Raw genomic sequence first — 27208 nt, 5'->3', positions numbered from 1 at the left:
AGTCTGCTACTGGGTCTGGGGTATCCTGGGTGCAGTCTGCTAGTTTATTCTCCACACCCCAATGGTCAGCTGTTGCTGCCCTGGACTCTAGAATTTCCTCTGTAAGCTTCTGTTTCTACAACTCTTTAAAAAGCTGCTCAAACCTAATTCAGTAACCTAACAAGTGTTTAGTTACCTGTTCTAATCCCCCTTCTCTGGCTTGTCTGATTGCAGTCCTGTGAAGAGCCTTGGGACGTTTACTGGATGATAGGTGCTCTGTAAATTAGTTCAGAATTCAGGATCCTAGCTTTTCCAAATTATCAAAGTGTCAAGGAAGACATGCTAAATGCAGCATGTTGATCATGTGCAAATTCCAAATTCAATGAATTACATTTCTGGAGAGGAGACCAAGCAGGGAGGAGCTGAGATGTTTGTTAATGTGTGATCTTGCATTTTTGCACTGAGACTCAGATTTTGTGCTGGGAGTTGCAGTTTTTTTTGAAAGGGCAGAGTTGGGTTCAGATACAGGCTTCTGTTTGCGCCTTAGATTGGCTGTGGAAGAAGCTTTGTATAGCATACAACCACTGGTTAATACCAGAGTGTGCAGTCTCAGGCTGTCGAAGGCTGGAGTTTCCGGCTTTAGTTGCTTATGTACCGAAGAAATTATTAACCTCAAAAGCACCACAAGGCCCAAAGCTTTTGCTTTAACCACTGCCTGCTTCATGGAATTTCGTACGTGCTTTTACATCATTCAGGAGAGAACTACTTCAGTGTGAGTGCTGTGTTTGCGTTACTGAGACTAGAGGAAGCTGTGCTGAACACAAATGCTAATTCCAGTTTCCCTGACAGGCAGGTGTGAGCTTTCTTTAAGCTTGCCAATCTTTTGGGAGCACTGCCACCAATATTCCACTTCAGGCAATCTGATGTCAGATCAGTTTTCCCCTGTGCCTTTCATGCTGCCAAGCACACAAAGAGACTTGCTATGGTATTCTACTTCTATCCCATTGTTTACACAGAGACAAGAACAGGCCATTTTATAATAGAATAAGAATATAAAATAATATAAGAAGATTAGAACCAGACCCTGGTTGCATCATGGTCTGGTACGGCAATTTGAATGTACAGGAACGTAAGAAGCTGCAGAAAGTAGTGGACTCTGCCCAATACATCCCGGGCACATCCCTCCCCACCATCGGTAGTGTCTACAGGAGGCGCTGCCTCAAGAAGGCAACATCCATCATCAAAGATCCCCACTGTCTGGGCCATGCCACCTTCTTGCAGCTACTATTGGGCAGGAGGTACAGAAGCCTGAAGTCCCACACCACCAGGTTCAAGAACAGCTACTTCCCTTCAACCATTCAGTTCTTGAGCCAACCTGCAAAACCCTGATCACCACTACAGATTAGCAACACAATGGCCACTCTGATCATTTGCACTAAAATGGACATTTTTTTGTTCTAATTGTGGTTTTTCTTGTAAAAATTGTGTATAATTTATGTTTAATTTATGTTTTTCTTGTGAACACTGCTTATATGATGCTATGTGCCTGTGATGCTGCTGCAAATAAGTTTTTCATTGCACCTGTGCAGACATGTACTTGCACATATGACAATAAACTTGACTTTGACTTTGATTTCGCCCCTTGAGTCTATACCGCTATTCAAATGAATGATTGTTGATCTGTGGTTCAAGTCTGTTTGTATACCATGGTACTAGATCTGTTAATACCCAATCCCAACAAAAATCTGTGAACTTCATTACTACCCATTGACAATTGAGCTTGAAGCAGAGAGATGGCAGGCAATGGGAGAACTTCCTGAAATCCATCTCCCTTTGGGTAAGGGTGTCAGTGGGATTTTCTGTCCAAGGAAAGCGAACGCTTGGAGAATCCTGTGGGACTCCCAGCCTTGGCCATTATTTACCCTATCCCACATGTATTCTTGAAAGGGAAAGCCCCATGCTGATACCTGTTTGGTGATATTTTATGTTAGTTGGACCCTTGTGTCTCACTCCAACCAGCCTCTCAAATGTCCCTCCCTAACCCAGTCTCTAACTCAGCTCTGAGTTCAGTCCCTCTCCTCTGCTACAAATAAACTGGGAACAGGATGGAGATGTTCAGCTCTTTAAACTTACTCTGCTGTCCAACAGGATACCAGCTGATCCCCTACCACTACTCTTTCCTGCATCATCCAGAAGTATATTGACCTCTCTTTTGAATACATTCAGCTACTGGCCATTAATACCACTCTGGGACGGAGAATTTCAAAGGCTCCTAACTGAGTCAACAAGGTTTTTTTCTCAGATCAGTCAAAAGAACATAATAATTTAAGGTACAGGAGCAGGACTAGGCTATTTGGTTCCTCACACCTGCTGCACCATTGAATCAGACCATATTCCTCCAATATGGGACTCCCTCCTCCATCATAAGTTCACATGATCTGGGGCATGGAGTGTCTCATTTCCATTGCCTTCCATTGCATTGGATATCAGTTTGTGTGGCTTCATCCTCACCACATCTCCAACTGTTAATTGTGGCAGCTCCACCACCTCCATTGTAGTGGTGTGTCCTTCTCCTATTGGCCACCTCCGGCTGCCTTCCTGCCCCGAGCAGACAAACAACCGGCGGTTCTGTGGGGAAATGCCGGCAATCTGCTGTTTCAGCCTCAGCGTGTCCGAAACACGAGAAACTTATTGATCTCTGTTTTGAAAGAACATGATGAATCAGCTTTCACAGCTGTCTGGGATAGACAATTGCAAATGTTTGCCACTCTTTGCGTGAACAAATTTCTCTTCATCTGAGTCCTAAACTGTGCTCCTCAGTCTTAGGCTCTTCAGTCAGTAAAAGCACGCTCCATATATCTCGCCTGTCAAGCCTTTTGAGAATCTTGATGCAGTGTTCTTTCCGAGCATGCTCAATCGAATGCACAAACCAGAGATGAGCTGGAGGACTCACGATGAGTCCAGTGATGGTGCAATGACTCGCTGAGGAGGTGGCTTCATGTTGCAGTCCAACTTGATTCCGGAGGAGGCTGGGGATTAAAGGGGATCCCATTCACATGAACGTAGTTACCAACTCAACCGCAGAGCGTAAATGCAGAGAAGGGCTGGATTTATTTTACTTTGTTATGTTGTTTTTAATTATTTGTTCGCACAATGACTTTTTTCTAAATATTGTTTTAATTTATTTTTTTGTAACTTATAGTAATTTTTATGTCTTGCACTGTACTCCTGCCACAAAACAACAAATTTCACGACTTATGTTAGTGATAATTAACTTTATTCCGATTCTGAAATTATTTGAGGAGTTTTAAGTATTTTTATCAGAGACATTTAGAACGATTCAAAGGCTTATATCAGCACGAGCAGTGAGGGTGTTTGGGGATGAGGCTTCCAGGTGCACAGCTTGCCCTCTGGAGCCTGCCCCACCTCACGGAATGCTTCTTGGGCACAGATAGGCAGGTTGTTCAGCACCATGCATTTAAAAAGGCAAATGTAGGCAGGCAGAGACTGTAACCCAGGCAGTGAGCCAATTCCAAGATGATGTGGCTCATTTACATTAAGGAGGAAGTGTGTGAAATATTGGATGTTAGAAACGTAATGAGGAAATATTAAAGACTCCAACATCTTTGAATGTGAATAAATCACTGGGCCAGTAGAAAATGAATCCCAGGTTCTTGAAAGAAACAAGGTAGAAAATACTGCAGACTATGACTGTGATTTTCCACTCCTCTGTGGTTACAGACATGGTCCCTAAGGATTGGGACACTGCTAATGTTGTACCATTGCAAGAGACATAAAAATAGACTGTAGGATCTTTCATAGGTATGTAAAAAAAGAAGATAGTGAGGGCAAATGTGAGCATCCTGCAGACAGAGACAGGAGAATTTATAATGAGGAACAAGGAAATGGCAGAGAAATTTAACAATTATTTTATGTCTGTCTTCATGGAAGAAGACACACAAAACCTGCCAGATATATTGGAGAATCATGGGTTTAGTGAAAATGAAGAACTGAAGGAATTAAGTAGAGTCAAAACTAGTACTCAAGAAATTGATGAAATTGAGGGCCGATAATTCCCAAGGCCTAATGATCTACATCCCAGAATTTTGAAAGCAGTGGATTTATTGATAGTGGATGCACTAGTTGTCATCTTCCTGGGTTCCAGGGATTTTGGTATTATTCCTGAGGATTGGTGAGTTGCAAGTATCATCGCACTATTTCAGAGAGGGAGGGATTATTTGATCTGCTTTGAAAGAACATAATGGCTCAGCTTTCACAGCTGTCTGGGATAGACAATTCCAAATGCTTGCCACTCTTTGCGTGAACAAATTTCTCTTCATCTGAGTCCTAAACTGTGCTCCCCAGTCCTAGGCTCCTCAGTCAGTAAAAACATCCTCCAAGCCTTTTGGGAATTTTGATGCCATCTTCTTTCATCTCACTAAACTCTGAAGAATATAGTCCCAGTTTACTCAATTTCTCCACATGTGGCAAACCGGTCATCCTCGGAACCAGTTCAGTGAATCTTCACTGCATCTCTTCAATGGCAAGTACATTGTTTTTAGACAAGATGACCAAAACTGCACAAAATACTCTAGGTGCACTCTCACCAAGGCCCTAACAGCTGCAATAAGACTCACTTATTCTTATAACCAAGCCCTCTCATAGTAAAGGTCAACATACCATTTGCTCTCCTAATCACTTTCTGCACCAGTAAGCTGGCCTTTGGTGACTTGTGTACAAGCACACCTCTGTTCCTTTAAGTATCAGTGCTACCAGATCTCTCATAACCCAAATCTCTGCTTTTCTGTTATGTGAATCAAAGTGTATATCCTGACATTATTCCACATTATATCCCATCTCCCATGTTCTCATCCGCTTCATTGACTTGCCCATATCCCCTTGAAGCTTTTTCCCATACTCCTCTCTACTTACGATTCCACCTAGTTCAGTATCATTAGTGCACTTGGAAATATGATAATTGGTCCTTTCAGCCAAATTGTTGAGATGGGTTGTGAGGAGCAGGGCCCAAAGCACCGATCCCTGTGGTATGCCATGGTGACAGCCTGTCAACCTGAGAACTACGATTATTCTCTCTCTTTGCTTTCTGTCCAATAACCAATTCTCAATCCATGTCGGTACATTACCCCCAATTTCATGTGCCCTAATCTTGTTAATCAACTCCTGTCTCGGATCTTATTGAAAGCCTTCCAGAAATCCAAATATACCACATCCATTAATTTTCCCACCTTATCTGTTCTACTGGTCATGATCATGCCAAATTCAATTCCAATCTCTGCACTAATCTTCTACCTTATTAACTGTGTTAAACCTTTATTTGTCTATCCTTCCTAAATGTAGAATATCCTGGAATATTTATTTCACAGCTTTGGTCACTCTGCAGCCATGGTTCCATAATGGCAATGAGATCTACTTGTGCCATTTCCAGGGTTGGTACTGGCACTGAGGTGGAAGATCTGCCATGGCCTTGATGAATGACAGAGCACACTCGAAGGGCCAGATAACCTATTCTATTTCTTATGTTCTTATGTTTTTAAAAACTGAGGGACTGAGTGATCACAGTCTGCTAGTGGTGGTGGGCAAGTTATTGGATGAAGCTCTGAGAAATAGTGTCAACATCATTTAGGAAGATAGGGTTTAATCAAGGACAGTCAATATGGACGTTAAGGAATGGAAGAGGTAACAAAGTTAATAAGTGTACAGCATTTAATGGAGTCTATATGAATTTTTTCCAGCAGTTTGAGAAGGTCCCAGCTGGCAAAAGGCAGCAAACTGGCAAATTGAACCCAATAGTGACTCAGCAAAAAGAAAATGATTTATCCCTTGGTGTGTATGAAAGCTTTGGACTGAAATATAAAGTTCATGATTAAGAAGTTTGCAGATGATACCAATGTAGGCAGGGTGAAAGAGAGTTCTGAGGTGGACAAGATACTGATGAACTGGTCATGTGGACACAAAGGTGATGAATAGAAATCAAACAGTGACTCTGGGGCAGGCACGGTAGTGTAGCGGTTAGTGTAACGCTATTACAGCGCCAGCGACCCAGGTTCAATTCCAGCCGCTGTCTGTAAGGAGTTTGTACGTTCTCCCCATGTCTGTGTGGGTTTCCTCCGGGTGCTCCGGTTTCCTCCCACATTCCAAAGATGCACAGGTTAGGAAGTTGTGGGCATGCTATGTTGGCGCTGGAAGCGTGGCGACACTTGCGGGCTGCCCCCAGAACACCCTACTCAAAAAGATGCATTTCACTGTGTGTTTCGATGTACATGTGACTAATAAAGTAATCTTATTTTATTTTCAAGATAAAGAGGTTGTTGCTCCTGGCAATCCTGGCTAGTATTTATCCCCCTTTCAACATTATTAACAGAAATTCTCTGGTCTTTTTATGTTATTGATCCACTGCAATTACAATGGTCACTGCACTTCACCATGTTGTCTCTAAAGCATTTTGGAAAGTCCTGAAAGGGATGAGAAAGGTGCTGTATAGATGGATGCCTATTTTTCTCCTCTGCAAGTTTGGGTGGAACGTACTCTGTCTTTCAATTAAGTCAGTAATGCAGAATGTAAATAGTTGGGCCCCATAAATGGCATTCAGTGGGAAGCAGCATCAATCTATTTGCTCCAATTCTCCGCTTTCTGTCCTTTAGCCAACCCTATATCCAGGATAATGTGTCACCCCTCTACCCATGAAAATGTCTGTAACAACACAATTTCTGTGTCAGCTGATTGAATACCTTTTAAAAATACAAATAAGTTATAGCCACTGGCTCCCCTTAATATCTACAATCTTCAAAACATTGTATTAGGTTGGTCAAATGTGGTTTCTCTTTCACAAATTTAAGATGACACCTCCAAAACATTTTTTCTAAGTGCTTCTGATCACTTCCTTAATAGTAGATTTCAAGACTTCCCTCCAGCCGATGTAAAATCACCTGGCTTGTTTACTTGCTCCCTACTTTCTGCAGTAGTGGTGTTACATATACTTCCTACAATCCACTAGAACTATTACAGAATCTGGGGAACATTTGACGATCACTGCTAATGCCGACACCATCGTTGGAGCACTTCTTATAGAGGCCCAGGATGCAGGCCTTCAGATCTAGGGGATTTGTTGACTGTTACTCCCATTAATATTTACAATATTTTTTCTTTAATCGTTGGTTGTTTGGTACCATGATATATTGCTTCTGTGAACAAATACGTTCTATGAACACTTCAACAAAATTATTTTTGCCAATTTAATTTGTTTTGTCTGTATGAAAATTAAAATGTCTCATAATTAATACATTCCCTTTTGCTATGGACTCCTCTTTTTAATATTGATACTAATTCAAGTAATACACCTACTGTTATGAGTCTATAATCGTTTTAGTCTTTATTATTTATTTTCTTCACTTCATATGAATCTGCTTCCTAATCAGTCGAGGCAAGTTGACTCATCCTTAATATCCTTATGAACTTCCTTTCATTGATGCTTACACCCACTCCCCATTACCATCTGATAATAAAGGCTGGCTGTTTTTGAAGTATCACTTCAAAGTGCAGGCACTGTAGCATAGCGGTTAGCATAACGCTTTACAGCGCCAGCGACCCGGGTTCAAATCCGGCCACTGTCTGTAAGGAGTTTGTTCGTTCTCCCCGTGTCTGCATGGGTTTCCTCCGAGTGCTCCGGTTTCCTCCCACATTCCAAAGATGTACAGGTTAGGAAGTTGTGGACGTGCTATGTTGGCGCCGGAAGCGTGGCGACACTTGCGGGCTGCCCCCCAAAAAATCACTACGCAAAAGATGTATTTCACTGTGTGTTTCGATGTACATGTGACTAATAAAGATCTTATCTTATAAGTACTGTGTAGTATTTAGTTTCAACATTTGATCAACCTTCTCTCTGTAATGGCGATTAGATCAAACTTATTTATTTGTGCTGTTAATTCTTCAATCTTTTTATGAATGTTTGTACATTCAGATATAGGACTTAAATTTTATCTTGCAATAATTTTCCCTGATTTGATCTTATTCAGTGATGATCAAAAACCATTAAACTCACCTTCCTTTCCCATGAACCTCTCTTATCATTAAACAAATCCCTACACGATGTTCTTGACTTTTTAACATTACCTGCCTATTCTCCCTCAGGCTCAATGGAAGATGTTATCAGATTATGATTATTCTTCCCAGAGACTTCTTTGTTTCATGGTGAATTTTTAAACATCTTCCACACCATCACTGCAGATTCTCCTTGCTGTGTCTTCATATAAAACTCCAGTGATTACACTGGAATACAGTGCTCAGTGCTCCAGTCCATCTTCATTATCTCCTGATAATGTTCTGCCCAGGCAATAGTGCTTAGTCCACCCTGCCTGGACAGATTCAAATATTTTTTTGAATGGAAGAACAGGGGCCACCTAGCCAGATCCTACTTCTATGTCTTATGTTTTTACTTGGCCTTTACGTATTGATTTTGGACTGCATTTGAAAGTAATGGAATCTGCTTGGATTGCACATATCATACAGAGCTGGTTTAGTGATCAATGTTTAACTGTTAAATCTGGACGTGCTAACAATGAAGAACTGCATTTGAATTCATTCTCCAGCTCTGCAGCTCCGAACCTAATCCCAAGTGTTGGGTGTAATAAGAACTGTAAAAGCATTCAAGAAACTGCTGTAATAAAAAATTCAATGAGAAAAGGAAGGTGCAATGAGACTTTGTACTTGAATCACTGATAGCAAATGACCAGGTGCAGGAAGCAGTTAGGAAGGCAAACTGTGTGTTGGCCTTCATTGCAATAGGATTTGATGCAGGAGCAGCTGACCTGCTGCAGCTGTGCAGGGCCTTGGTGAGGCCCATGTGGAGTTCTGTGTACAGTTGTGGTCTCCCAATCCTAGAAAGGATGTTCTTGCCTTGAGGAGGTGCAACAATGGGTTGGTGGGACTGACATATGAGGAGGGATTGGGTCAAGTAGATCGATATTCACTGGAGTTTAGAAGAGTGAGAGGGGATCTCATAGAAACCTATAAAATTCTAACAGGACTAGATACAGGGGGAATGTTCCCAATGGTTAGAGAGTCCAGAAACAGGGGTCATAGCCTCAAGGTACAGGATATGCCATTTAGAACTGAGATCAAGTGAAATTTCTTCACCCAGATGTATTGGTATTGGTTTATTATTGTCACTTGTACTAAAGTACAGTGAAAAACTTGTCTTGCATACTGTTCGTACAGATCAATTCATTACACAGCGCATTGAGGTAGTACAGGGTAAAAACAATAACAGAATACAAAGTAAAGTGTCACAGCTACAGAGAAGTGCATTACAGGTAGACAATAAGGTGCACGGTCATAACAAGGTAGATTGTGAGGTCAAGAGTCCATCTCATCATATAAGGGAACCGTTCAATCGTCTTACCATAGTGGGATGGAAGGATGAGGAACCTATGGGATTCTCTACCACAGAAGAAAGTGGAGGCCAAGTCATTAAATATATTCAGTGAGAAAGTAGATGTGTTTCTTAATGCTCAAGGGATGATGGGGAGAAGGCAGGTAAAACGTCCTGAAGTGGATGATGAGCCATGATCATGTTGAATGGTGGAGCAGGCAGGAATGGCCTTCTCCTGCTCCTATTTGCTATGCTTCTATGTTCCACCAATCATGTTCCTAACATTACTGTCTAGAATAAAAAAAACCTCATTGGGATTAATTTTGATTCTGGGTTATGAAATCATAATGAGTCTGGTGCCCAATGTACATTTTCTGAGTTTTCATTTACATTCAGCAGGATGAATAGGAAATGGAAGTTCATTTTACAGTAATTGATCTGTGGGTTTCTGTCTATGCATTCCAAGTGCCAGCTGTGCCTCCACCAGTAACTTGTAACTTGCCGCATAAGAAAGCTACCTGTGCTTGACAATTTTCCATCACTTACTGAGAGGGGCATGGGAATGTGTTATCGGGACGACCATTGTTAACTCTGCTGAGTCTGACAACATTAGTGCCTTTGAATGTATAGGTTTGGTAATGGTTAGAACCTCTGTTCCAAACGTTGATCACTTGGTAACTCTGCCAAGTTACAACTGTGCCTCCTGAGCAGTGACCTCTCCCTTCCCCCTCTCCAGTACATGGAAATCTGTGTTAAATGGGGTAGACAACAAAATACTCCACCTGAAACTTCATGATATCACACCCCACCCCATCCTTACCCACATCATCCCTGAAAATATCCAGACCCTGGTTTGTGTGCCAGGGTGTGCGAACCCAGTTGGCAACAACTGGGGTTGAGAGGGTTGAGAGCTTCAAGTTCCTGGGAGTGAACATCACCAATAGCCTGTCCTGGTCAAATCAAGTAGATGCCATGCCCAAGAAAGCTCACCAATGCCTCTACTTCCTCAGGAGGCTAAAGAAATTTGGTTTGTCCCCTTTGACTCTCACCAACTTTTACCGATGCACCATAGAAAGCATCCTATCAGGATGTATCACGGCTTGGTATGGCAACTGTTCTGCCCAGGACCGCAAGAAACTGCAGAGAGTTGTGGACACAGCCCAGCGCATCACAGACACCAGCGTCCCCTCCTTGGACTCTGTCTTTACCTCTCGTTGTCTTGGTGAAGCAGCCAGCATAATCAAAGACCCCACCCACCCAGGACATTCTCTCTTCTCTCCTCTTCCATCGGGTAGAAGATACAGGAGCCTGAGGGCACGTACCACCAGACTTAAAGACAGCTTCTACCCCACTGTGATAAAACTATTGAACAGTTCCCTTATACAATGAGATGGACTATGACCTCATGATCTACCTTATTGTGACCTTGCACCTTATTGCACTGCACTTTCTCTGTAGCTGTGACATTTTACTCTACTGTTATTGTTTTTACCTGTACTACATCAATGCACCCTGTACTAACTCAATGTAACTGCACTGTGTAATGAATTGACCTGTACGATCGGTTTGTAAGATAAGCTTTTCACTGTACCTCGTTACAAGTGACAATAATAAACCAATACCAATACCAATGCATAATGGTGATGTGATTCTGATTCTGTTGCCTGCTGGTCTCCTTGCAATTGCCTCTTCACCTTCTCCAATCCAAGCAGGTCCATAGGACAGACCCCAAAATCTCATCTAGTACTGGAGCTGAAGAAGGCTCCTGACCCGAAACGTTGACCGCCTGCTTTTCTCCACGGATGCTGCCTGGCCTGCTGAGTTCCTCCAGCGTCATCGTGTTTTTCATCTCGACCAGTACTACTGATTTTCTGAAAGTTCAACGTTAAGAAGGTGTACATGTGTTAGGCTAACAGTGGAAGATAATCATGAAAATACAGACCCCCTAGCATTTCGAGGCACACTTCCGAATATTGCTTTAAATTAAGTCAGCTGATTTATCTTCACCCTGTGCCAGTTTATAACCAGTTTTTCAGGGTGAAGTGATATGTGGACTGGAACCCTTCTAAACTAATATTAATATTAATGACTTGAACTACAATAAGGTTTTCCCTATATCATCACTTATAACATTGTGAACAGGAACTCTAAAAGCTGATTCTACAGGCAGGTTTTCTTTGTACATATAAGTAGCTTAAGTATGAAAGCTGGCATCCAGCAGATCCGCTTTCATCTCCTTGCTGTTTGCTTCAACTACAGTTCAAAAGGCACAAGCTTATGATCGTTGGGAAACTGGTGGTTTCTTGCACTATGTACAAAAAGAATTGCACTTATGATTGAATATGTCTACATTCACAGAACCTTCTAATGAAGTACTTTCTGAGCATTCATGTTGTCACGTGACAGCCAATTTTACTCAGCAATATCACACCAACAGCAATGTGATACGTAATTGGTTCGACTGATGTTGGTCGAGTATAAGTATTGGGAAGGCACTAGGTACAACTTCCCTGCTTTTCTTTGAAGTAGCTCCGTGTGATCCTTTATGTCCAACTGAGTGGGTAAAAAGGCACATTCTCATCTGTTAGCTTCCCACATTCCCACAGCACTGCACTGGAATGTGGGCCTGGAGTTTGGGCACAAATCCCCAGAGAAGAACTTGAAGCCAGAATCACCTGATGGAGAGGAAAAGGTGCCACTGCTGAGCCATAGCTGAGAACTCCCACAACTGTGAAGCACTAAATAAATACTCATCTCCTTCCATTACTGCACACAGTTGAAGGCCGATATATCATGATTTTTATATGTGCTTTGATTCTGGGGCTAAGTTAAACCACCCCACTGGTATCAAATCATCACTGGTGTCCTATATCTCCAAATGAAAGATGACCCAAGGTCAAGTTTGAACCACGCATTAAACCTCTCCCAGACTTCAACATAGTTGCTTACACATAATTCAGGGCCACCCCTCCCAAAGGCCTGCTCACTTCCTTCATATAACTTATCTTCCCATCTTATCAATCCTGTATCCTTCACAACCTCTCAATCACAGAACCATCCATCCAAATCTTCCAGCACTTCTAGACCAGACTTCTAGAAGTCAGCAAAAACCACCAGGAACCCAAAGTCTCTGAGAATCCAACTGAATCACAGAATGGTTACAGCATGGAAGGAGGCCATTCAGTCCATCGAGTCCACATTGACTAAGAGTGATCCAACTCTCTCCACAGAGCTGCAAATTCTTTCCCGCAAGATACCTCTGAAAGCTTCCTTTGAACCTGCCTCCACTATTGCCCCCAGCAGTGCTTTCCTGACCCAAGCCACCCATGTGTAAATAAGGTTTCCCCTTGATGCCTTTGATTCTTATGCCACTCACCTTCATTCTGTGGCCCATATTTCCTGATCCCTCTGCGAATAGGGGCAGTTTCTCTCTATTTTCTCTGCCTATATGTTTCCTGAAGTTTTACTGAGATCCCCTTCCAACCGCCTCTGTTCCAAAGAGAACCTCTACTTTTTCGGTCTGTCCACCTAAGTAAAATCCCTCATGCCTGGAATAGTTTCAATAAATCTCTTCTTCCCCCTCACTCAAGCTTTCACAACTTTCCTAAAATGTGGCACCGAGAACTGGGAACAACATTCCCATTGTGACCAGACTAATGTTTTAGAAACACTCATCATGACTTCTTACTTTTATACTCGATTCTTCTGTTTATAAAACCATGGATCCTCTAGGATTTTCTTTTAACCAGTTTCTCAAACTGCCTTATTACTTTCAGTAAACAATGCATATTTCCTCCGTGATCTCCTTTCTTGTACGACTTTTAGAATTGTACCCTCTCGGTTATATTTGTCTCCTCTCATTCTTCCAACGAAAATGTAACGCTTCACATTTCTCAGCATTGAGTTTCATTTGCTACATATCCACCCATTCCATTGCCTGCCTGTTGCCTTGAAGTTGTTGCTATCGTCCTCACAGGTCACTGTGCCTTCAAGTCTTGTGCCTTCTGCAAATTTGGAAATTATGTGGGTACGCCTGAGTCCAAATCATTAATTTGGTTTCCTAGCACTGATTCTTGGGGAACTGTACACTTCCTTCTAGTCAAGGAAACAGTCATTCACGGCTATTGTGCTTCCTGTTACGTAGCCAATTTTCTACCTGTGCTGCTCCAATCCTAATTATTACATGGCTGTCAAACTTGCTGATGTTGAGTCGATTATAGAACATAGAACATAGAACAGTACAGCACAGAACAGGCCCTTCGGCCCACAATGTTGTGCCGACATAGCTATTCCCTCCTACCTACAGAATGCCCATATCCCTCTATTTTCCTCTCATTCATGTGCCCATCCAAGCCCCTCTTAAAATCCCCCAATGAGTTTGCCTCCACCACCCTATCAAGCAACGCATTCCAGGCATCCACCACTCTCTGAGTGAAAAACGCACCCCTCACGTCTGTTCTGAACCTACCCCCTCTCACCTTAAATGCATTCCCTCTGGTGTTGGATTGCTCAATAATGGGAAAAAGATATTGCTTGTCCACCCTATCTATGCCCCTCATAATTTTATACACTTCCAACAGATCACCCTTCAGCCTCTGCCGCTCCAGAGAAAAAAGCCCAAGTTTGTCCAGCCTTTCCTGATAGCACATGATGGCAACATCCTACTAAACCTCCTCTGCACCCTCTCTAAAGCCTCAACATCCTTCCTATAGTGAGGTGACCAGAATTGCATACAATACTCTAAATGCGGCCTAACCAGAGTTCTATAGAGATGCAACGTAACTTCTTGACTCCTGAACTCAGTACCCTGATTAATAAATGCAAACATCCCCTAAGCCTTCTTAACCACCCTGTCTACCTGGGTAGCTACTTTCAATGAGTCATGGACTCGCACCCCAAGGTCTCTCTGCTCTTCAACACACTTAAATTAAATTAAATTTTACTTGCAGCATGGTAACAGGCCCTTCTGGCCCAACGAGTCTGCACCGCCCATTTTAAACCCAAATTAACCTACCCATACGTCTTTGCAATGTGGGAGGAAACCAGAGCACCCGGACAAAACCCACGCAGACACGGGAGAACGTACAAACTCCTTACAGACAGCGATGGGAATCGAACCCCGATCGCTGGCACTGTCATAGCGTTGCGCTAACCGCTACACTACAGTGCCGCCCCATTTTTACAAATTACTTTTAAGGGTCTTGCCCTTAAGAGCGTACTGCCTCTTGACATTAGTCCTTCCAAGGTGCAACACCTCACATTTATCTGGGTTAAACTCCTGCCATTTCTCTGCCCACATCTGCAACTGATCTATATCACGCTGTATCCATCGCCAGTCTTCCACACTATTCACAACTCCACCAATCTTGGTATCGTCTGCAAACTTACCAACCCATCCATCAACATACTCATCCAGGTCATTTATGTACATCACAAACAGCAGAGGTCCCAGTACAGATCCCTGCGGAACACCACTACTCACAAGCCTCCAGTCTGAATAAGTCCCTTCAACCACCACCCTTTGTCTTCTACGGGCAAGCCAGTTCTGGATCCACACAGCTAATTCTGTGGCAATTATGTGGCACCTCAACAAACAGCCTTTGGAAGTCCACATATACGTCAACTACATTTCCCTCATCAACCCTTCCTGTCACTTCATCAAAAACTCTGCCATTGGTTCGACATAATTTGCCTTCAACAAATCCATCTTGGCTTTCTCTAATAAATCTACACAGGTCCAAGTGCCTGAAAATCCTGTACCGACAGTATATACAAAGATGATGTGAGGAATTTGCAGCAAAGGTTCCAGCATCTGCAGTCCTTTGTTTCTCTAGTATTTCTGCAGCAAATACTTGAGGGTGGAAAGATCTATTGTGGATACTTTGTAAAAGTGTTAACTGTTGTTTAGCAGTACCTGGTGAGAATCATTTTATCTAAGGTATAAGAATTAGTTATTCTGTGCATTTGCCTTTTACTGTAATTCACTCACTGAAGTTTCACAATGAAGCATCAACATTTTGCATATCACAATTCCTTAAGTGTGGTAGATCTTGTATTGTGAAGCTTGCTCTGTGCTTGCATTAAAACTAGTGATATACTTGTTTGTTTGATTTGACTGCCCTGCATTTTGAAGGTATATTGGAATATTGAGTCTACATCTGAAGGTATATTGAGTCCACATATGCTCTCCTTCGATGATATTTTTCGTCTGAGTGATTGGTGAAAGGTATCTTTTGATCTCAAGTTTGTTGGTGATTCCATTTAATGAAGCCACGTATTAATGAAAACAATCAGGAGTTATATGATGGGACTTTCTGCTTTATCATAACACAAAATGGACACTTTTCTAATTGTAGTCTCCTGGAGCCTTCAATATGTGGTCTCTAACCTGCAGGAAGCTAATCTGGGGTATTGCTTCAGTTCTCTTTCTATTTCTGTCACATTCAGTGTGAGAGGCTATTGGCTAGTTTGCACAACCTTTAACCAGAAGTCATTTTTCTCATCATTATTAGGATTGCTGCTGGATACATACAGAATGGAAAAGTATCTGTCTTCAATGTCATGTGCCTTCAGCACATTGCACCTGAAGCCATGTGTCTCGAATGCTGTGCACATTTATTGCCAAATACCTTTATGACAATGCAAATTTAATGTCACACACCTTTCATGCTATTCACCTTTAGAACTGTGCAACATTCATTTCATATACAGTAACTTTCACACCTGCACTTATAGCACCGCACAGCATCAATGTAATGCAACTTTTACACTGATACCTTTATGCTTGTTCTTTTAAATTACTCTTAAACTATGATTCATTAAACCATACCATTATCAGCTGATGAAGGGTCTCGACCCAGAACATTGACCATTCATTTCCCTGCCTGACCTGCTGAGTTCCTCCAGCATTTTGTGTGTGTTGTTCCATTATTAGTGTTATTGTCCAGAAGTTCAGTTTGGACATCACTGTCCTTTACAGCATTACATAGTTTAAAATCAACATCTTCTGGAGTGAAATATAACAAATGAGGCCAAGCAACTTCATCCAGAAATTCAGGTGGGCCCTTCCTCCCACATGTGAGTAACCCTGCATCCTGATGTGATTTCCACATCAGGGACAACATGTGCTGACATTATTCTGGAGCATAGCAGGAGCACTTTGGACCACATTGTCTGGAAGTGCTCAACTTTGGCACATGTGGACACTGTGCCTTCCCAGTGTACCACCAGACTGCAGGTCCAATAATTTCATTCTTTGGGCCACTGCAAAACGACACCAACATTCCCCACACAACACCAGGACGACACTGACATTCCCCACACAACACCAGGACTATACTGACATTCCCCATTCCCCACACAACACAACACCCCTCCCAATCTCAATGATCCCCTGGCTCCGAATCCCTGATCTGCCAAACCATACATCCACCTGACCATACACAGCTCTTCTGGTGCCCCAGGTTTTCCATCCAACCCTTCATGAAAATATCGCCGCTGGTGTTCCAATCCTACCCCATATCCAAATACGAATGTAAATATCCTGGTTTCACCCCCCACACACACACACACACTTCACCCCATTACTCCCACCACCCAAATATAGATAAGATATCTTTAATAGTCACATGCACATCGAAACACACAGTGAAATGCATCTTTTTGCATGGAGTGTCCTGGGGGCAGCCCGCAAGTGTCGCCACGCTTCCGGCACCAACATAGCATGCCCACAACTTCCTAACCCGTGCGTCTTTGGAATGTGTGAGGAAACCGGAGCACCCGGAGGAAACCCACGCAGACACGGGGAGAAGGTACAAACTCCTTACAGACAGTGGCCGGAATCGAACCCGGGTCGCTGGCACTGTAATGGTGTTACGCTAACCGCTACACTACTGTGCCTGCCCCACACCACCGTACTGCAGATGCTGGACAGCTGAATCAAGAACAGAAGATGTTAGAAACACTCGGCAAGTCAGGCAGCATCTGCGAAGAGAGAAACAGTTAATTTTTCAGGTCTCTGTTTCCCTTTCCACAGATGCTAGTTACCTTCTGAGCATCTCCAGTATTTTCTGGTTAAAGTTAAGGTGCTGTCAGCTGCCCGTCCACTTGCATTTACCTGGAAGCAAAGGATAGAGGATGTGTTTTATTTAATCTGCGTGACTACAACTGAAAGAGATCAGACATCAATGGTGGAAGATCATCCATCCAGATGCTTCAATTTAAGCCTATCACCAGAGCTTGCCATCACTATTATTATTGTGTTCGGATGATTCCACATTCTTTACATTCACCGGTCTAACCAGAAATTCACCAACTGTCTATCACTCTGTGGGAAACTTCCTGCAAATAGTTTGCACCCCCTTCACTTGGGACAGTTTGATTTGAAGTGATTTCCTGGCTTTCCACAGTTTCTGCCATTTTACATACACCAATAAGGCCTTCCCTCAGTTGCTTCCGAAATGTTTCCAACCCTTCTGATTATCTAGCATGGATCAACCCTTTGACTTTTTGCTGTGCTGCTAGCAATTCTGCCAAGTATCTCAGCAACTGGACCTCAGCAAAATCTCAACCCTTGGTGAGGGCAGCCGAAGTGTTCATCATCTGCTGATGACAAGTGAAGGAAATGGGAAGGAAGAGGCTGAGAAATGGGTCAACCACGTGGACGCCATGGACAAGAAAGATCACCAGCATCTTCCTCAGGAGGATAAAAAAATTTGGCATGTCCCCTTTGACACTCACCAATTTTTATTGATGCACCATAGAAAGCATCCTATCCAGATGCATCACGGCTTGGTATGGCAACTGCTCTGCCCATGACCGCAGGAAACTGCAGAGAGTTGTGGACACAGCTCAGCACATCATGGAAACCAGCCTCCCCTCCACAGACTCTGTCTACACTTCTCACTGCCTCAGTAAAGAAACCAACATAATCAAAGACCCCATCTACCCCGGACATTCTCTCTTCTCCCCTCTCCCACAGGGCAGAAGTTACAAAAGCCCGAAAGCACGTACCACCAGACTCAAGGACAGCTTCTATCCCGCTGTTATAAGACTATTGAATGGTCCCCAGTACGATAAGATGGACCCTTGACCTCACAGTCTACCTCATTATGACCTTGCACCTTATTGTCTGCCTGAACTGCACTTTATCCGTAACTATAGCACTTTATTCTGCACTCTGTTATTGTTTTCCCTTGTACTACCTCAAAGCACTGTTGTAATGAATTGATCTGTATGGACGGCATGAAAGACAGTTTTTCACTGTACCTCGGTACATGTGACAATAATAAAGCAACTTACCAATTTACCGAATATAAGGCTGGGGCTCTTCTTGCAAGACCAATGGGCAGACATTGGTGCGATGTGCCCAAACTGCCAACTGCCAACTTTGAGAGAACACCCTCAAAGGTCAAAAGTATTAATTGGGTTAGATTGAAAAATGGCAAATGAAAGCTTTAATCACTAGCCTACCACGAACCTCCCAATAAAACCCCACCCCAACTTCTCACCGACTAAGTTTGTGCATAACTGTCTCAAAATAATGCAGCTACTAATTACCCCAGTGGTTCCCAGTGTCAAACGATACATATGCAATCACTGAGTGGTCGCGTTAGCTCTGAGAACATCAGAGGTAGTTCATACCATTTTATAAAAGGAGGAAACTTCACAGGATGATTTGTCCAACAGCTGTATACATACATTTAGTCATTTGCATTTGCTTTCTCTTACACTCCTTGCCAACTGCTTCTGCTTGCTGCATACCACATGGCCCTCACATATCTGAGGCAGGCTGCTCATATTAGTGATTCAGTGGCTGAATGACCTTTGGCCAATGACCTCTAGCGTTTAGAGCATCTGAAGGGGCTATTAATGACCGATCCACTCACAGTTGTATTTGGGCAGGTTTGACCTTTGAGAGGAAACGTCACGTGTTTGATATGACCGAGGAACCAGCACAGCTTGTCCAGGGGGAGATCTATTCCTGTATCTCCTTTCTCAACCACTCTTCTCCTGTCCCGGAGCCATTTCAAAGTCCTTACTGTTCCTCTGGCATTCTTCTTCTCAATAATGATCCCCAGGATTCACCAGCCATCCAGAATTGAAGCTGCATCGCTTCCACTTCCTCATCGGAGACTGAATCATCAGATGAAAATCGAACCTACTGTCCAGTTGAACCACTGAAGCGAGAGGATTTACACTGATACAGGGCTCTTTGCCTATGATAGCTCCTCTGAAGAGGAAACGAGGGTTTCTGAGCTGTCACCCTTAAACTTACTTGTGGAGTGTTGCTTGGTAAGTAATGCCTCTGGAAGACAGAAGAAACACATATGAATTAATCCCGGCAATGTCACATTCTGTGTCACAAAGTGTCAAATACGAGAGGGCATAAGTTTAAAGTGAGGGGGAAAAGTGGGCAGGCACGGTAGTGTAGCAGTTAGCATAACGCTTTACAGCACCAGCGACCCAGGTTCAATTCCGGCCGCTGTCTGTAAGGAGTTTGTACGTTCTCCCCATGTCTGCATGGGTTTCCTCTGGGTGCTCCGGTTTCCTCCCACATTCCAAAGGCGTACGGGTTAGGAAGTTGTGGGCGTGCTATTTGGCGCCAGAAGCGTGGCGACACTTGCGGGCTGCCCCCCAGAACACTCTACGCAAAAGATGCATTTCACCGTGTGTTTTGATGTACATGTGACTAATAAAGACGCCTTATCTTATCTAAATTTAAAGGAGATTTGCGAGGCAAGTATCTTTGCTACAAACATGCTGCTGAGGAGTGTGGTAGGAGCAGATATGATGGAAATGTTTAGGAGGCATTTAGACAGGCAGACGAACAGGCAGGGAACAGAAGGAGAAGGACCGTGTGCAGGCAGATGGGATTAGTTTAGATTGGCATCATGGTCAGAACAGACACAGTGGGCTGAAGGGCCTGTTCCTGTGCTGTACTGTTGTATGTTCCATGTTCTGGCCAATCAGCATGTCATAGTTTGGAGATTTATAAAGCACGTCAGAGGTATTTTTAATTCTCTAGCCAGACATTTATGAGTTCACATCTTTCCACCTCAATTATCAGGGATGCAACTGTGTCGCCCATCTTCTTGGCAGCCTGATCCACCACTGCGAGTGAGACTTTATGTGGCATCCCACTCTCAGTCCTCTCCCTCACCCATGCGATCAGTGACTTAATATTCTACAAGGGGTGAAACAACTGGGAGTGGCTGAAGGTCACTACATCTGATGGATATGGTGCATTCAGCAGGGATGTTATCAGACCGATGTATCGGGTTGTACAAGGATTGGAGTGGGATATGTAATCTTGGACCTGAGAAGATACACAGAATGTGAGCCAACGATACCTTTACAACTAAAGAGCATGCACAGAATAGTGCGATGGAGTACACATGTTCACCCTTCCTGACAGGATTAGATTGTTAAACTGATTCCTATGCTGTATCAAAAAAGGGGATGTGATGCCCCAGGTGCTCATCTCCTCCACTACATCACCTATATCCTCACATGAGAGCCATAGACTTCATTCTCCCATAGCTAGGAAAGATGATCCCTCTCCTGCTCCTGACTGCACTCAGCAATCTGTTAATCTGGTGAGGTCTTGCTTGACCTGATCCCCTCTTGAATAATTAATGTTGTCTCCTTTCAAAACCTTCTAACTCCGCAAAATGATGGTTTAACATTGGCCTTTTAGAAGCAGCGCTCACTCCAGCAGTTTGGAGGTTTGAAAACCAAAAGTCAGCTTATAATTAAGCAGAAATGTTGACCCATTAAGTTTCCTTGGTGCTCTACGCAAGCAGTTTCCCACCCAGCAGGGAATGTCCCTTTCTATTAATATTCATTCCAGTGAGTTCAAATCCCACCACTGTAATTCAAAAAACTAACTTCATTATTTTTAATAATTAGGAAGAAAATCGGCTTTTTCGCTGACAACTTTTAGACATAAACACTTCCTCTCTAACCCAACCAGGTCTCATTGTGATTTCATTTCTGCAGCTGGTTTCTAATTCAGGCCGTGGTTAAATGAGCACGTTTGTTGCAAAAGCGTTGTAGAGAGCCGTTATACTTGAGAATATAATTGAAAAGGAAATATACTGAGGGGCAATCAAAGGAGAACAGGTGTGAAGACTATTTGGACAAGTTTCTCAAAGAGCCAACCTGGGCATGAAGGACTGAATGGCCTTCTCTGCTGTACCATTCTACACCACTTGGGTGGCTCTGAGAGATCTGACAGGGGACTGTGTCAACAATTTACTTAGGCCAGGTTATTTCAGCACTCAGCTGAGGGGTGTTGGAGTCTATCCAAGATGAAATATTGATAATTGCCTCTAGAATGAAGAAATATTCAAGCATTACTTTAAAAATATTCTTTACTCCAACATTTTTAAGAATGTTCCAATGTCAACTGATAACCTCAAAAGTGTTTCCTTAATCTGCAGGTCCTGCAGAAGCTTGGTAAAGCAGATGAAACGAGAGATGAGCAGTTCGAAGGATTTGTACAGAACTTCAAAAAGCAGGAGGTAAATAAATAACGATCTTGCTCTTATAGTGAACTCCTTCTGCCTCAAATCACTTTGCAATGAAAGAACCAGTTTTGAAGTGTAATTAGGCACTTGTGCTGTCATTTTAGCACCCAGCAAGTTCCCACAATTAAGTGAATGAGTAGTAAGTCAGAATTTTTTTAGGCATTGGTTGAAGGAAGATGTTTGCTCAGTGGTATGTTCTGTTGTAATATATAAAAACATAGGGACAAGGAAAAGGAATAGGGATGCACCAGCGTTCAGTTAGGTCAAGGCTTCGACCTCAAATTCACTTCCTCACTTGATTCCCATATTCAGAATCAGAATCAGGTTTATTATCACTGACTTATATGTCGTGAAATTTGTTGTTTTGCGGCAGCAGTACAGTGCAAGGACATAAAATTACTATAAGTTACAAAATAAATAAATAGTGCAAAATAAAGGAATAACAAGGTGGTGTTCATGGGTTCATAGACCGTCCAGAAATCTGATGGCGGAGGGGAAGAAGTTGTTCCTGAATCGATGAGTGCGGGTCTTCAGGCTCCTGTACCTCCTCCCTGATGGTGGTAAGGAGAAGAGGACATGTCCTGGGTGGTGAGGGTCCTTAGTGATGGATGCCGCCTTCTTGAGGCACTGCCTCTTGAAGATGTCCTTGATGGCGGGGAGTGTTGTGCCCATGATGGAACTGGCTGAGTCAATGATCCTCTGCAGCCCCTTGTGATCCTGTGCATTGGAGCCTCCACACCAGGCAGTGATGCAACCAGTCAGAATGCTCTCCACCGTACATCTGTAGAAATTTGCAAGATTCTCTGGTGACATACCAAACCTTTTCAAACTCCTAACGACTTAGAGCCACTGGCGTGCCTTCTTCATGATTGCATCAATGTACTGGACCCAAGATAGATCCTCTGAGATGTTGACCATGGAACTTGAAGCTGCTCACACCCCTTCCACCACCTGACCCCTCAGAACCTTATATATCTCATTGAGATCATCTCTCATTCTTTGAAACTCCAATGATTAAAGGGCTATCTGATCCGAGTTTGCTGAAGGTTTAAAACTAAATCGGACAGTGCAGACACATAATCTGTAAGGGATATAGGAGATTAAGTGAACAAACTAAAAGATGGTAGAGGAAATACAATGTGGGAAAATGTGAGATTCTTCACCTTGGTAGGAAGAATACAAAAGCAGAATATTCTTTAAAAGTGAGAAACAGGTAAATATTGGTATACTAAGGGAGCTGGCTTTGCCAACTCATGAAACACAGAAAGGTAAACATGAAGATACAACACCATTTAGGAAGCAGTGTTAATGTCACCTCCTATACGATGTGGCTGGAGAGCTTTGGAGTGGCCAATCAACCTCTCCTCGTAGGACAACACCCGCATGTCAGGAATCAATCTAATGGGTCCAGGTTGCCCATCCCCAGGCATGGATGTGCTTTCCTAAGTAAAAAGACCAAAATTATGCATAGTATTCAGTAATTCCAAATTTTGCATAAAGAGGTTCAACAGCAACTAGGAAGATAAATGTTATGTCACCATTTTTTCTCTATCCAGTTCAAAATTTAGGTCTAAATCATTAACATAGATTATATTAAACCAAGAACTAAGTCCTGTGGAATCCCCAAGTTAGATACTTCCAGTCACCGAAACATTACCTAATCAATCTAATTGAATCCAATTTGCCATTTTCCCCTGGATCCAATGGGCTTTTACATTTTTTTGACTGGAATCTCCTGGGTTTTGAGAGCTCAGATGTAATTTTACAGTACATGCGTGAGTGGGTGACATATAATGTGGAAAACTGTGTGGTCCAATTTGGTTCACATAATAGAAAAGTAGAGTGTTTGTTAAATGGTGAGAGATTGGGATGTGTTGATATTCAAAGGGACCTGGTTGTGCTTATACACATGTAAATCAAGGCCAACATAGAGGTGTAACAATGTTCACAAGGGCAAGTGGTGTGTTTGTCTTCATTATGAGAAGGTTTGATTACAGCAATAAGGGAGTCTTATTATACAATAAGAGATTACACCAGGAATATTGTATACAGTTTTGGTTTCCTTAATTAAAAAAATAATGTAATTGCCATTGAGGGAATGCAATGAAGATTCACTGGACTAGTTCCAGAGGTGGAGGGTTCGGGGTATGTGGGAAATGGAATAGCCTCAGCCAGTATTCTCGAGAATTTAGAAAATGAGAGGAGATTTCAATGAATCTTACAAAATTCTTAAGGGGCTTGACAATCTATCAAGGTGAGATGCAGGGAGGATGTTTCTCCTGACCGAGCACCATCTGAATAATGGGTGGGCTATTTAGACCTGAGATGAGGAAAAATCTCCTCACTCAGATGGTGGTGAACTTCTCGAGCTTTCTAGCTTGGAGAGCTAAGCAGCCTCAGTCATTGAATTCATTCAAAACAGAAGTCGATAGATTTCAGGATATTCAGCGAATCGAGGGATTTGGGGATTGTGAAGGAAAATGAAGCAGGAGAGTGGAAGGTCATTTGATGAATAGCGGAGCAGGCTCTAAGGGCCTACTCCTACTCCTGGTCTACTCCTGCTCTAATGACCAATAATTAAGACAAAATGATCATCCGATGACGTTAGCTGTTTTGAGATGAATTTTAGTGCAGTCACACAAATTCAGACTGTACCAGAGGAGCCAGTAGGAATTTCAATCTACCCACTCTTCAGGGAGCACATTAAACAGGCGCATTTCATGCTCATAGGAATGTACAGGCACTTCCTTAACATGTATGATGATTGGGGGTGGGAGGGGAAGGTGTCCCTCATTACCCTCCACGTAGACCCCGGTGTGCCAGAGAAACCTACCATATTTCATCTGCAGAACAGAGAGCCATAGAGCAGTACAGCACAGATACAGGCCCTTCGGCCCAACCAGTCCACGCGAGACCATGGTGCCCACCCAGCTGGTCCCAATTTCCTGCGTTCGGCCCATATCCCTCTAAGCCCCACCCCTCCATGTACCTATCCAAGTGCTTTCTTAAACGATACTATTGTACCTGCCTCAACCACTTCCTCTGGCAGCTCATTCCATATACTCACCACCCTCTGCGTGAAAAAGTTGCCCCTCAGGTCCCTTTTAAATCTTTTCCTCTCACTCTAAATCTATGCTCCCTAGTTTTGGACTCCCCTACTCTGGGAAAAGACTGTTACCGTCCACCTTATCTATGCCTCTTCATAATTTAAGCACTTCTATAAGGTCGCCCCTCATTCTCCTACGTTCCAAGGAATAAAGACCTAGCCTGGCCAAGCTCTCCCTGTAACTCCAGGACCTCTAGTCCTGGCAACATCCTCATAAATGTTCTCTGCACTCTTTCCAGTTTAACCACATCTTTTCTATAACAGGGTGACCAAAATAGTACACAGTGCTCCAAGTTACTCCAAGAGCTAAGATTTATGTGATAAGTGGAATTTCTATGAATTTTAAAGAAACACTGTTTAGTGTGAGATTATGTTTTGCCATTTTTAGTTTCCCTCTTGGAACAGAGACGGTGGCAAATTCATCTCCCAAAAGAACCCTGGTGATTGGTTCAGAGACTTTCAGAGTGGTGGGAGACGGGTTGAGGAAGCAATCCAGTTTGTTTAAACAATACTCAACCTCCTTATGTTTCAACAGTGAAGGGTAGATATTGCTGTATTATATTGATAGGGTTTTCAAATGTCACTTATGCTTTTTTTCAGGCTGAAGGTTGTCGATTACAGAGAGAACTACGCGGCTACCTAACCGCAGTTAAAGGTTGTCATACTATTTGATATTCTATGTTTTGATTTGTGTGCTGAACGTGGAGATTTGACACATAATTATTCAGCAGTTCATTTCTACCAAGTGTCCTTGATTTTGGTACCAATGCTTCAGTCTTGATAGTCTTGCCTAGGCTGCTAGATATCCCGTAAAAGGGTTTGTTCAGAGCTCCTGAGCTCTCAGTGGAGGTTTCAGTCAACACATGAGGATCTGCACTACTGGGCTGTAGCGACATCTCCGTCCACAATCCCCAGGGTTAGCCCACCTGCTGATCTCTTAGGAAGGCAACAATGCTTTAAGCAGCCCTGCTCCCCCCACCCATGCCCAGCCCCTTCCCCACTGATCAGTCTTGGATGCAAGAAGTGGCAGAACCTCATAGACTGATCACAACTAATTGGTAAGACTTGATACATTTATTATTTGGTTTCGAGAAATAATTTTACTAACATTTTGCAGGAACCTACGTTGCTGCTACCAAGGAGACAAACACCTGATGTATGATATCACCAGTTAGGACATTTATTTCCTCCTGATGAGAAATATAAGAAAAGGTGTTGTTTGTAAACAGTTCACTTCAGTAAACTTCCCTAAAACTGTGTTATTAAAACCCTAAAATGTTTCTCGTCAACCTATTATCTGTTGATATCCAAAGGATGAATGAAATATTTTTTTTGTTAACTGATTAATGTTTAGAAAGCTGAATGTTCTTTTCTTAATACAGATATAATTAGTGAGGATGGGCTCCTCATGTAGTCCGGTCATCTGTTAATTTACAAGTATAGGTGGAACTACCCAAGTGAGGGATATTTTCTCTGCATAATGTAATATACAGTACCCACCAACGATAGTGTTGTTAAACCACCTTTAAATTGTTGGATGAAAAAAATTACTCAATCCATCCAAGCTCAACTTCCTGATAACTGAATGTGATGGAGCTGTCGATGATCCAAAGCAATATAACACAGTAACATTGGAACCAGCTCTCACGCCAACTAAATTAACATTGCAGATAATTTAGTGCAACGATTTATGAGAACGTTTAAGGAAAGCTTGAACTACAAAACTCTTAACCAAAGTATTGAGACTAGTAACTTAAAAACAGAAGGAAAGGTTTGAATTTCTAAAGCAGCTACGATAGCCCCAAGGTGTCCCAAAGTGGATTATAACCCACCTTGTTGTTTTTGAAGAGTGGTCACTGAGGTAATGCAAGAATCACGGCAACACTTCCAACAATGCAGAAATCCCATGTCACTTAGGTCTCTAAATTGAATTCCTGCTTCATCCAGAGCAACTCACATCTGTGAAATAGCCTTTATATTGGAATTATTGTGGATTTTTTTTTGTTGTTTTTTTCCTAGAACTGTGGATTAGTTAGATCAAATTGAAATTAGCAGAAATTACACAGAAAAGGCACAGAAGTTGCCTGACCTCAAAACCGCATCCGACCACCAAAACCTTCCATAAGTTTAGAAATTCCTGATGCCACTGAAAAGGTGCCACTGCTGAGCCATAGCTGAGAACTCCCACAATTATGAAGCACAATA

General features: G+C 42.7%; 1 protein-coding gene across 2 annotated transcripts in view; it reads left to right on the top strand.

Moving 5' to 3' along the window:
• amph (amphiphysin) overlaps positions 1-27208 on the top strand; it is a 170774-nt gene that overhangs the window by 37270 nt on the left and 106296 nt on the right. For both annotated transcript variants that reach the window (XM_052023139.1, XM_052023138.1), the window contains exons 2-3: positions 21811-21891; positions 25604-25658. In XM_052023139.1, coding sequence (XP_051879099.1) covers positions 21811-21891; positions 25604-25658 — 136 coding nt within the window. The remainder of the gene's footprint in view (positions 1-21810; positions 21892-25603; positions 25659-27208) is intronic.

The sequence above is a fragment of the Pristis pectinata genome, chromosome 9 (genome assembly GCF_009764475.1).
Source record: "Pristis pectinata isolate sPriPec2 chromosome 9, sPriPec2.1.pri, whole genome shotgun sequence".
In the NCBI taxonomy this organism is placed as follows: Eukaryota; Metazoa; Chordata; class Chondrichthyes; order Rhinopristiformes; family Pristidae; genus Pristis; species Pristis pectinata.
This window is presented reverse-complemented; position numbering and strand designations above follow the sequence as displayed.